The sequence below is a fragment of the Carassius auratus genome, chromosome 12 (genome assembly GCF_003368295.1).
Source record: "Carassius auratus strain Wakin chromosome 12, ASM336829v1, whole genome shotgun sequence".
Lineage (NCBI taxonomy): Eukaryota > Metazoa > Chordata > Actinopteri > Cypriniformes > Cyprinidae > Carassius > Carassius auratus.
In genome coordinates, this window is record NC_039254.1 from 5,850,056 (window position 1) to 5,863,445 (window position 13,390).

The 13,390-nt window shown below is 36.3% G+C and overlaps 1 protein-coding gene across 1 annotated transcript in view; it reads left to right on the forward strand.

Moving 5' to 3' along the window:
* Nucleotides 1–13,390, forward strand: part of ankfn1a (ankyrin repeat and fibronectin type III domain containing 1a) — a 75,726-nt gene that overhangs the window by 45,267 nt on the left and 17,069 nt on the right. The window contains exons 11-15 of the mRNA XM_026276550.1: nt 1–39; nt 1,417–1,530; nt 2,036–2,133; nt 2,219–2,309; nt 3,002–3,109. The exon at nt 1–39 is cut by the window's left edge and continues 156 nt beyond it. Of these exons, the coding sequence (XP_026132335.1) occupies nt 1–39; nt 1,417–1,530; nt 2,036–2,133; nt 2,219–2,309; nt 3,002–3,109 (450 nt within the window). The remainder of the gene's footprint in view (nt 40–1,416; nt 1,531–2,035; nt 2,134–2,218; nt 2,310–3,001; nt 3,110–13,390) is intronic.

The window sequence follows — 13,390 nt, forward strand, 5'->3', positions numbered from 1 at the left end:
AACTCTACAAGCGAATGCGCACGGGATTCGAGCATGCACGTAAGTCAAACCTGAGTTCTGATGCCTGACCTCTCAGGGGATAAAAAGTCATTCATATGCTATGCTACAATACAATACGCATTGAACTGGCCTTATTTACTATCAGTCCAGTCTAATCTATCAGCATCTCTGCGGAAAGGTCATCTGTTCCCATATCGGCCCCACCTCTTCACTTTATTGGAGTGGGAAAACTCTGCAAACAAGCCACTACGATCATTTGGCCCACAGATATTAATATCAGGTTGATTGGCCTGAAATGACTCTTGAGCTGTGAACACACACAATAGTGTCCCTCTCACCCTTCTGTCATATTGATTACTCGTTATATCAGGCGAGTTTCATTGGCTTCTCTTTGTAAACAACCTCAAGTGAAGGCAGCCGTGATAAATCAGCAACGCTTTGCCACAGACACTCTCAAAAATACGATTGCAGCGAAATACTCAGAGGTATCTATGAAAAGGATTTCAGGAAACACAAGGGCACCATTAGTTGGGCTGTGTGCTTTGGGTGACAAGGACAAAATGAAGGCGCCAGCAGGGCGATGGAACTGCATAAACCGTGCATGTACATATAAATGGATATAAAAGAGACAGCATTCAGCCAAACAAATTACAGCTAGATTCAGTTTGCATTCTTAAATAGAGATACATTTACTTAAAATCAAGTCTTGTTTTCTGAAACATTCATCAAAATGAGTTTATTCTTAAAACTAGAAAAAATATCTGCAAATTGGGTTATGAAAAAAGCATGACAAACTTGAATCCAACATGAAATCTGCATTCAAAAATGGTTTACTCTCATGCAAAATGGATTTCTGTAAAAAAAATTCGAGGATTTCACCCTCAAGAAGTTTGCTAAGCACTGGTAAATGTGACTGCACCTTCAGAAAATACATTTTTGCAGTGTTTTCCACTGCTTTTGGATTCCCCTTTTTGCAGACAACGGCTCCATTTAAACTAACAGTATGTCCATTTAAAGGCGTTAGCAATTTCAGACTTTATTTTCAATTATTGTAAAAATATATGGTCAGTCGAGTCACTTTTTTGTGCATATGTTCAAACACTTCTCCCCAACTTCCATTAGTCTGCCTAACAGGTATTACCCCAAATGCATAGCTGATGCTGCTGGTTGAGATGCTCAGACAGAGCAAAATGTTTTAATGTTGGTACAGTTTTCATACTTACGGGGAGTCAACCTTCAGATGGATCACTTATTAGTTCCTTAATATATTAAGGAATATTTTATCATTAAAAAATGCTAATTATTTGTATTTATGGTTATTTAATTATCAACACGAATTGTTATCCACTCCCTACAGTAAAAGCACAATGCAAGCTAGCAAGGTATGCTATGTGACCTTTGAATTGGCTCTTTCAGGACCACCAGAGGCTCCATTGATGGTGCGTCTAAGTGTGACCGGCAGCACGTCTCTCACTGTTAGCTTTCAGGAACCTGCCAGCATGAACTCGGCCGTAGTGACCAAATACAGAGGTCAGTGCAGCCTTGATTTGCATTTTTCGGTATTACACATTCATATATCAGATTGCTTGTAGAAAGAGGTTTTTTTTTTAATTGCTTTTTTATTAAAATGTATTATGCAAAATATAGAAAAATTACAACTTTCCCATCCAAACATATTAATTTAATTTAATATTTAATTTAATAATGTCATTAAAATTAAGTAATTTAATTAACAGTCAAGTAAATTCAATTAAATACATTTTTTAATTTTGTTCATATTGTTCATCATTTAACATTCCACATTACTTAACTAACAAATAGTTTGAAAGGGGTGGAGAAGAAGACAAAACCACTCACGTTTTCCAAAATACGTATCTAGTTATTCAAGCTATAATGTTGTTTTAGCTATAATTTCAATAGATGACGTTATAATGATCCAGTTCATTCTGTCCTATTTCGTTTCTTTAGACTCCGCTCATTTATTGATGTTTCCAACTATTAATGTGTGTTTAATGTGTGATGATGTCTATTGCAGTGGAATGGAGCTGTTTGAAGGACTTCTCTCTATTAGCCGGAGAGATGATCCTCGAGAACCTGCAGTCCCTGAAATGCACAATATCCGGTCTTACCACGGTAAGATACAGTTCAAGCTCCACTGTAATTACAGCTTATTGTTGTGTCATAAATGATTTCTGAGTTATTTTTCGGTTTGTTATAGGGTAGACAGTACTACGTTCAAGTCTCCGCCTACAATATGAAAGGCTGGAGTCTGGCACAACTCTCTCAACCTCCCTCTGCTGTTCCCTCCAGTAAGTTTAGTAAAGCAGCCACAGTTCTCGAGTACCGCATTATGGATAATTTATAAAAAGCATACTACAGCTCCGAACGTCGTTGTCTGGAAAGTTCTTGAACCTTTGAGCATTGCGTCGGCACCATAGTTTTGTGCTTCTAGTTCAAATATCATGTCTGTTAAAAGGAGAGAAAATTATAATGGTTGTAGCCAGCATCCTTGAATGTAGGACTTGCGCTATTATTTAACCATCACGAATTCTACTCACCCTGCCTCCTTTCATACTCTCTGGATCTGGCCTTGAGATTCAGCTTTCAAATAAACGCTGCAAAGAAAAACGAAGTTTTGCGTCAGTAACCAATCCAGCATTATAAAACTGCATGTACGCAATGCAGACAGAGAATTGTTTGGGTGAAATGAAGATTTTATAAAAGAGATTTGAAAGAGAATTTACGGATGTCCTTCCTTCTAGTTTTTATTTTTTATTTTTTATTCTTTATAATACACTGTGTTAAAATGACCCTCTCTTGGTAATGAGTCACTATTCAGTAAGTGCCCCTGCAACGTCTCACCTAATTTTATTTACTATTTTGGGCTATTTTAGGATTAAGCTTTGCTCTTTTTTTGTGCAAGTCTGACGGAATTAAATCAAATGTCTTTTGACATCTAGAACATAACAAAACAGTTTTGTATAATATTTCTCTCTGTTAGACTGGAAGGACTGTGATGGGAGAGAGACCAGGAGGAGAGGTCACATTGAGGCTATGGAGAGGCTTTTACAGCAGGTTCGAGCCACACACCAGCACTACTGCTGTGGAGGTACACACACACACACACAGATCATTAACATCTCTAAGTGTAAGCACACTATCATGTCTTTTATTTATTGTCATCTTTTGTTTAAATAATTGTACACAAAAATGGGATTGGGATGGAGAAATGATGTGATGTAGCAAGACACAATAGACATGTGATGACTCCTGTGGAATACTTTAGTGGATTTACATTATCTTATGTGATGTCAGTGTAAGAGCACACATGTACAATATCTACATTTATTGTTCAGAATGTTTTTTTTTTATGAAATTAATCATTTTATTCAGATAAACTGCATTAAATAGACATTTAATTTAATGCAATTTTGATTTCAAAGAAATGCTGTTCTTGCATTCTATTCATCAAAGAATCTGAATTAGAAAATATCATGGTTTACAAAAAAATATTTTTTCAGCATTGATAAAAATAAGTAATGGCTATGTAAAATCCAGCTTTTCCATCACAGGGATGGATTACAATTCTAAATTACAATTTAAAATGGAAAACTAGTGCAATTGTGTGTTTCAAACATATTTCAGTTTTATGAGCTTGAATGGATTAAACAATTATATTCATAATGGTCAACATCCCTGTTTGTCTTAAAGCAACATGTTTATTATTCTTGATATCAAACTGGTCCTCCTATCCTGCATCATAAATTTTCACAGCTGCGTAGGTGTATTTAATCATGTTTCAAAGTTTATGTAATATCTCTGCCCTCCCATGTGAGCCTGAAAAACTATTACACTGTAAATTGTTCAAAATATTGGGAATCTCATCCCCGCTGCGTTGTGATCAGTGGTGCAGGCAGGGACAAATTTTAGTCCAGATTTATTTATTTTAGAAGTACTATAGTGATTCTACACGGTACAGTCACGAACCAAACCTTCCCCTTGGCACTTTTCATAAATTGACATTATTCTTGCATGACTTATACAGTAGGTCCTTGTAGACAACACACATTTTTAACAGAAAGATGTGATATTCAGCTGATTTTAAAATGAATAACTAATACAGATTTGTATGATTCTTGATTGCTTAATTCATTTATACATATACTGTGCATATATATGTTACACATATACATATATCTTTATTAGGGGTGTAACGGTTCACAAAATTATTTATTATTTATTAAAACTAACAAAGTATCTTTTTTTTGTTTTGTTTTTTACATTGAACAATGATGGAGCTATTCTTTACCCATCTTCTATGGTGTTTTCTTAGCAGCATACTGTATAAAACAAATACAGCTCCTTATAAAAAAAATAAATAAAAATGTTATATTGTTGTAGTAGTTATGAACAAATACAAAGATGTAACTTTTTATATGGAACTCTATAACTCTTTATATTGAGTGTGTTTTTACTCAACTGGTTCTCTATAGGGCTTATGTTTTTTGGAACAAAGCAGGAATTACGGTCTGGCTGAAATGGGCTCGTGAAGGAATTGTAGGCTAACGGGGCTCAATTACATTAAGCATGTTCTTAAAACCTGCGTTTTCCACTGCAGAGTAAGGCGCTCGCTCACTCAGTACGCGCTGAAGGCTCGTTGCAAAATGGCTAAAGGGTCTTTCACACAGGACGCGGTATGCGCTCCGCTGGACCCTGGGCTCAGCGTTGCCCTTCAGATACAACGCGATTTGCGCTGCACTATGCCAAGAGCAAAGTAGTTGGAGTTTTCAAAACTGCCCTCCATACGTTCTATTTATAACGGTTCTTCTATCTAATAACGTGCAGGCCTGTTAATTGTATCGTACTGCTCAGGAAATTCCGACACAGTACAGTACTAGTCTATTTTGATTTCCGTGCTTGTTTGGAGGCCCCGATCGATTGGTAAAGTGCACCCAAACACCAGACCTGTTGGTTGTTGGAGGATCTTCTATTTCTGGTCTGTTATACGCATTGGCCATTTTGCATGAGCCTTCAGCGCGTACTGAGTGAGCGAGCGCCGGACTGAGTAGCCTAACATAAACATATAAGCTGGTGTTTTTTTTCTTCTTCGGGGGTGTCAGGGGCGTTGCCTGTTACGTCGTTTGGGTTATTGGACTACCTTGTTGAACGCATCTCATTATATTTCACAATTTTTTATTTATTTTCAATTTAAAATTAATTAGTCCAATGAACCGTTCGGTACATAATGCGTACCGTGTACCGAACCAAAAGCCTCTTACCAAACGGTTCAATAGGAATGCGCGTATCGTTACACCCCTAATCTTTATATTTGAAGTTCATCAGAATTGAGGTTCATTGTCATATATGGACCACAAAACCAGTCATAAGGGTCAATTTCTCTAAATTGAGATTTAAACATCACATGAAAGCTGAATAAATAAGCTTTCATTTGATGTATGGTTTGTTAGGATAGGACAATATTTGGCCAAGATACAGCTGGAATCTGGAATCTGAGAGTGCAAAAAAATCTAAATACTGAGAAAATCACCTTTAACCCTCTGAGGTCTAAGGGTATTTTTGGGGCCTGGAGAAGTTTTGTCATGCCCTGACATTTGTGCTTTTTTCAGTTGCTTATAAACATCTAAATGGCTAAAGTCTAATCTTATTTTAAACAGCACAAACTGGGCTATAATTATATGTGAGCAGCGTATATGTACATGATTGTGTTTTAGAGAAAATAAACATATTATGCATGGTTAGTGAAAAACTAAAAATGTTAAATCACTTGAATAAGGCCATAAAACACATAAAGAACATTGGTTCATGGGACTTTTGAGAAATGGATCTTGTAGCCTAGATTTTTTTCTGTCTAAATTATGTGGAAATTATCTTGTTTACTCACTTACAGCAAACAATATATTGATTGAAATTGAAAAAGACACCTTTTGTTGGTAAAAGTCATATGCAAGTAGGCGTCAGCTATCATGAATATCATTGTGATTTACACCTGAAAAGACAAAGGCCTGCATAATGAGCTGCATGATGAGCCTTTCAGTAAGCTGTGTCACTTAGAGGGAGGAGTTACAAGAAAGAATGTGATGACAAAATAAATGTATAGATTTTATGTTTGTAGTTTATTTAGAATATATTTAATTATCCCACAACATATTTTAATATTCACTTGCGAGTGCAGTTAAACAGTTTATTAGGAACAATCTGACTTTTAAACTGAATTTTTTGCATCATTTCTCCATTCACACAATCCTTCAGAAATCCTTTTAACTATATTATTTTCTAGAAATAAACAAACAAACAAAAAGACAAAACATTTATTTTTCTTCTTCTTATTATTATTATTATTATTATTATTAATGTTGGAAAGAGCTGAGAATATTTTTTCAGGTTTTTGGGGGGATAAACTGAAAGAACAGCATTGTTTTTTACATTTGTTACATTTACTTGTTACATTTATATTATTTACATCAAGCTTTTGAATGGTATAGTATCAGAATCAGAATGAGCTTTATTGCCAGGTATGTTTACACACACCTATATGTTTACACATTCCTGACTAAATTTTTCCACATTTAGTCAGGAATTATAGTTTGGAAAAAGTCTAACTAGTAAAATGTTTACACGTTATGTGAAAACTAGTACAAGTATATAAATAAATAAAAAGAGACTTACTCATGTTTATGATCTCTGCTGAATAAAGCGCTTCATTCTTTTTTTCTGAGGAAATCCAAATCTCAAACCTTCAACCACATCACATCTTTTTTGGGTGAATTATGTCTTATTCCTCTCATTGCGAAGCAAACAGTAAAATAAAAAAACTTGAAGAACAGTCTCGCTGCGTCTTCTTCTGTTGTAGGGGCGTATTCATGCCGCACACTTCAGTGAAACATTATAATCTCAATAGCGCATTCAGCGCGTGGGCATGGTCGCATTAGATATAATGAAGGGAGACGTGAAAAACGGACATCGTGTTGTTTACATATGGATTACTTTATCACAGGATATTTGTTTTCGGTAGCACTTGTTTAGTTTAAAAGTAGATATGTCAAGCTTTCTATAGATATATCTCTCATGTCTCTTCGTTGAGTATTCACTGAGTTACAGTTCATTTTAATGACGCGTTTGTAAATGAATATCACCGCAGACCAAGGCTGCAGACACGTTGTTTGTTATCTTTATTTTATAAATGCACAAAGTTTTATTGTTATTATGTCTGTATGCAAAAAAAGTAGACCCTTTACAGATTCGATTGATGTATTGCTCTTATATGTACGATCAAAACTGAAAGTGTAATTTAAGTGTAAAAATGTAATTCTTTTCGGGGTTATCAGGAGAAAATGCCTCATAACGCGTATACGCTTTAATCGACTCCAAAGGCAACTTGCAACACAAAGCAAGTTTGATTTACTTCTCGCAAGAGACCCAGCGAGATTCAAAACTAAAGGTTAAGAGATTGAAGAATATGACAAAATTAAACATCATATGAAAAATGAAGAAGGACAAATAAAATAAATAATCTTGCTACATCTTGATACTACAGCTTATTTATATTACATGATCTGCATACATTAATATTTATTTAAAATAAATGATGTATAATAACAACTATTAAACTAAAATTGCTTGTGTGTAAAAGATAACTAATAATAATAATATGAATCACAATAATTATATAAATTGTGGGGAAGTCGTTAGAGAGTATGACTAGAGAGTATGACTCCTAACCCTAGGGTTGTGAGTTCGAGTCTCGGGCCGGCAATACCACGACTTAGGTGCCCTTAAGCAAGGCACCAAGCCCCCAACTGCTCCCCAGGTGCCGCAGCATAAATGGCTGCCCAGTGCTCCTGGTGTGTGTGTGTGTGTGTGTGTGTGTGTGTGTTCACTGCTGTGTGGGCATGTTTTTGTGACATATCAGGACACAACTTTGTATAATGACATGGGTATGACACAGGTATTACAAGGAGAAGGTGACTTATGAGGACATAACCCATGTCCCCATTTTTCAAAACGCTTATAAATCATACAGAATTAGGTTTTTTTGAGAAAGTAAAAATGCACAAAGTTTCCTGTGAGGGTTAGGGGTAGGGTTGGTGAAGGGCGATAGAATATACAGTTTCTACATTATAAAAACCATTACGCCTATGGGATGTCCCCACTTTTCACAAAAACAAACATGTGTGTGTGTGAGCGCTTTGGATCGGTTAAATGCAGAATACAAATTCTGAGTATGGGTCACCATACTTGCCTCTATGTCACGTCACTTTCACGTCACTTTTTTTTCACTGTCACTAAATCATAAAATGACTCAGTAATTATCATTAAAGCCAGACTTCTTCTTCTTTTCTTTTTTTTTTTAGCATTCTTCTTTTCTTTTTTAGACCTTTAATTTGGAGCCAGATAAACTGGAGTGACTTTGTGTCAGACATGAATCACTTCTCTCACATTTGATTGGTCCAGCTTCAGTTTGAGATCTGTAACCCAGAGCATAACCTGCCTCGGAGCAGGTTAGCTGCAGAGTGTAAGTTACTACAGTAATGAATCCCGCTAAAAGCCAAGCCACTTACATAGTACCTAAAACCCAGGATTGGTGCAAACTAACCTGAAACTTACCTGGCTAGCTGATGGGGACCATCAGTGGACATTCATTTTCAGGTCTCTCCAGAGATATTCGATAGGGTTAATGTCAGACCACTTAGAAACCCCCAGACAGCACGAGGCTGCTACCAGCACACTTTACTTTTGGAATGGTATTCTACTAGTGATGAACAAAGCTGGTTTATATATATATATTAGGGGTGTAACGGTTCACAAAATTCACGGTTCGGTTCGATACGATACACTGATGTCACGGTTCGGTTCGGTTCGATACGTTTTAGATACAGCAAAATGTAAAAACATCTCAACTTTTCAGAATGCCGCAAGCGCACCGCGGGTCATGTGACAAGAACTAACCAATCAGCTTCATCCTTTCCCGTAACAACGTTGAGAGCTCAGCCAAGATGAAGGATCAGCTGATCATAGTTGTATATGGATTGCAATTTTGAAATAAATTTAGTAGCAGCGCTACTGCAAGCGATTTTTAGAGCTGCAAATCCATTTATCCTTCGCTGAAATTTCCGCGTCTCATGGAGAGAGCACGTCATTGTTGCTTAGCAAAGACAGACGCCTCATGAGCGCTTCTGCCCAAGAGTGAGCGAGCGCCTGCTGAGTAGCCTAACATAAACATATAAGATGGTGTTTTTTTCTTCTTCGGGAGTGTCAGGGGCGTTGCCTGTTACGTTGTTTGGGTTATTGGGCTACCTTGTTGAACGCATATCATTATATTTCTCTCTCTCTCTTTTTTTTTTTTTTTTCAAATATAATTAATTACTCCAACGAACCGTTCGGTATACATAATGCGTACCGCGTACCGAACCGAAAGCGTCGTACCGAACGGTTCAATACGAATACGCGTATCGTTACACCCCTAATATATATATATATATATATATATATATATATATATATATATATATATACACATATATTACACAAGTTAGACAGTTTGCACTGATTGCTTGATTTTTACATTTTTTGCATATATCTTTCTAAAAGTAGGCCGTACTTCATATCATCTTTATCAGAGCAGGAAGATCCATTGTGAAATTCCCCAGATGACTTCATCCTCATCATCTCTGTTTTTTTGCTCAGCTGGTGCTCTTTTATTTGCTTTCTTTATTGTGTTTGGTCTTTCCCTCATGTGTCTCTCACTCTCATCATCTCTTTCTCTCTGCCCATTTCTCTCTAACTTCCACCCATCTGCCCACTCACTAGAAATCCCTCCCTCCCTCCCATCATCCTCTCGTCTTCTAAGTCTGCACTTCTTCCAGTAGATTAACTCTGTATTAAAGTGATGAAATGAAGCATGGTCAAAGTGTTTTGACTCAAGTATGGCCATCCAGAGCAGTATGAATACGCTCTCTCAGCATTCCTGCTGCCTGCCACTCCTACGCTCTTCACGCAAGTAGCAATGCAAGGGAGGAGGACATGTAAATAAATAATGTTTTAATACACTTATCCATTTTAGATATTAACGTTTATGTGTCAGACATGTCATCTGTATAGTGCAGCAAGTAAATCACAGGGCTCGAGCACAGACACCTTTAAAACGAGGCAGGCTGGACGTAGCGTGATGCATAGACAGTCTGCTTTGGCCTCAAGCCCACTCTCTAACCCAGATGCCGGCTGCCGAGGTATAGAAGAACGCTGTTCCTGGTGCTGACAGTATTGCGCTGTGCACAAACAGCAACTTCATTAGCTAGTTATGCAGCCACAAGCAGGAGGGGGGTGAGCTAAAAAAAAAAAAAAAAACGGCATCACTCATCAGTTTAGAAGTCAACACTAATGATGTCAGAACGTTGGCTGCCACCTTCGCAAATGAATTTGTTGAATTGATTCTACGAGAAAAACACTGTATGAGAGTATTTATTGGCGTGGAAAGCTTGAACACAGTAGAAACTATGCAAAAAAAAAACATACCTGTCTTTGTCTGTTTTCATTTAGCGTGAATGTGTAAAAATTATTTTAAGATTATCCTCAAATCAAATATATAGTGTTTAGCAAATTTCATAATTCATCTCTTCTATGCTCATCTATGTTCAGGTGCGATTGTAGGGAGTGGCCAAGGGGTGGGGGGCAGCAAGCTTTTCCCCCACTTTGGACCCCTAAATTTGGATCCAATCACATACGATTCTGTTGAGTTCATGAATACAAGGACCAATCAGAGGCGTTCAGATGAGCCATCGCTGAAACACGCTGTTTCACCGCGCGTGCTGTCTGACTGAATTCTCTGGCTAATTCTCTAATGAATACCAAGAAAGTGAAGCAGTATGAATGTAGATATTAATTTCACACTGTTAACTGCTTTAGAGAGTATGATGGGAGTTTCTGAGATTGCATGATTGCATGAAAAAATAATTTGTTAATTTAAAGATTCTTTGTTCTCTTTTTGTACAATGAAATTGTTGTAGGCTAATTAGTAGGGCTGGGTCAAAAAATCAATATCTGATATTAATTGATTCTCTTTTTTAGGGAACGATAACGATTCTTAAATCCCAAGAATCGATTGGTGTAACCAGCTTTCAGTTAAAAGTAATCGCCACCGTCTTTCCATATTCCACCATGTTCTCCTCTACTTAGACGAGTTTATACGTACCTCTCCCATCTCAGTGCGTGCACTCAATCGCTGTAGTGCCATTATAGTGGTGTTCAGTTTAGCACCATTCATGCCTTAGGATCCAAACAGGGATGAATTTAGAAACTACCAAACACTTCCATGTTTTACCTTTTTAAATACAGCTACATGAGTAGTTACACAAGTATGGGGACACAAAATAAACAGTGGCATAAAAATGATAACTATAATGTATTGTGCATTGGTGCTTTTAATATGATACAAAGTCTCAGGTTTCAATTTATGTCCATTGTATTGCAGTATTCAAACAATAAATGGCATTTTGGCACTGTTTAATCTGGAGTAACAGATCACAGATCAGATCAGTTCAACAGACAATTTTTACTGTTCTTATGTTTAATTTATGCTTGAATAAATCCATCAGTTTTTATGACAGCCACCATTTACATTTTTATATTTATAAAATATGCATTGAAGGAGAAATATTATTATGTAATTGTAACTTTTTTATTTAAAAAAACTTCATTGTGTAATTTTAACATTTGTATGCTTTAGTTTACAAAGCAGTCAGTTTTAACCTTCAATATTATAGTAATGTAGTACCAAATGACTTTAATGTATATTTACAGCATAAGTTTGGTAGTATAAATTTGGCAAGTACTGTACCTGATATATATCCAAAGTAATCAATATTGAATCAAATCGAATCTAATTGGTAATTTAATCGAAAGCTTGTGAATGAGAATCAAATCGAATCCTGATATCTGTATCAAATCCCAGCCCTTCTATAGTAGTTAAAGGGTTAGCTCACCGAAAAATTTAAATTATGTCATTAATAACTCACCCTCATGTCATTCCAAACCCGTAAGACCTCCGTTCACCTTCGGGACATAGTTTAAGATATTTTAGATTTAGTCAGAGAGCTCTCAGTCCCTCCATTGAAACTGTGTGTACGGTATACTGTCAATGTCCAGAAAGGTAAGAAAAACATCATCAAAGTAGTCCATGTGACATCAGAGGGTCAGTTAGAATTTTTTGAAGCATCGAAAATACATTTCGCTCCAAAAATAGCAAAAACTACTACTTTATTCATCATTGTCTTCTCTTCCGGGTCTGTTGTGAGAGAGTTCAAACCACAACAGTGTAGTGATATCCGGTTCGCGAATTAATAACTCAATGTAACCGGATCTTCTTGAACCAGTTCACCAAATCGAACTGAATCATTTAAAGCGGTTCATGTCTCCAATAAGCATTAATCCGCAAATGACTTAAGCTGTTAACTTTTTTAATGTGGCTGACACTCCCTCTGAGTTCAAACAAACAAATATCCTGGAGTAATTCATGTACTCAAACAGTACACTGACTGAACTGCTGTGAAGAGAGAATTGAAGATGAACACCGGTCATCTGGCGCAGCACCCCATCACTCTCCTTCTTGGTCAAATAGCCCTTGATGCCTACAGTGTGACTCTACAATTTTCATAGTCATGAAAATAAAGAAAACTCTTTGAATGAGAAGGTGTGTCCAAACTATATATATATATATATATATATTTGCAGTCGGGGTTTCAGATCTCAAAATTTCAGGTTTTACTATTCTTGTGGGGCCATTTAGTCCCCATAATGTAGCATAAACAAGTACATTCACACTCACACAGTATATATCATTTCTGAAAACAAGTCTTCGTCTCATTCAGTTTTGCTTCTAAATTTTAATTTATTCATTGTTCATTTGACAGACACTTTTATCCGTAGGAATGTCACAATTTTTGAGCCAATTAAATTTGCGGTGTACAATTAAATGTAAGAACTGAAAATTTTTGAGATTGAAATGCAAAAAATAACAATATGAGCAAACAAGAATACATTTCTTAAGAAATTAATCTAGTTGTAAAGACATTTATAGATAATTACTAGAAAACAAGATAAAAAAATATAAAATTATGAAATTTATTAGCAATATGTCTGCATTACATGTCCCCGTAAGCACACATGTTGGCAGAGGCAAAGTATTTACCCAAGTTATTTTTGGTGCGACGGTGTTCGAAAAATAAATCTGCAAAATTAATCAGCATTGGTACAATGACACCACTATAAAAACTGCTCTGAAAAAAAAATGCAGCTCATTTAAGCACAGGTTATCATAATTTATGATGTGTATATGTGGAACTGAGAGGTTGCTCTCAAGCCGAGGGGTGTGTGT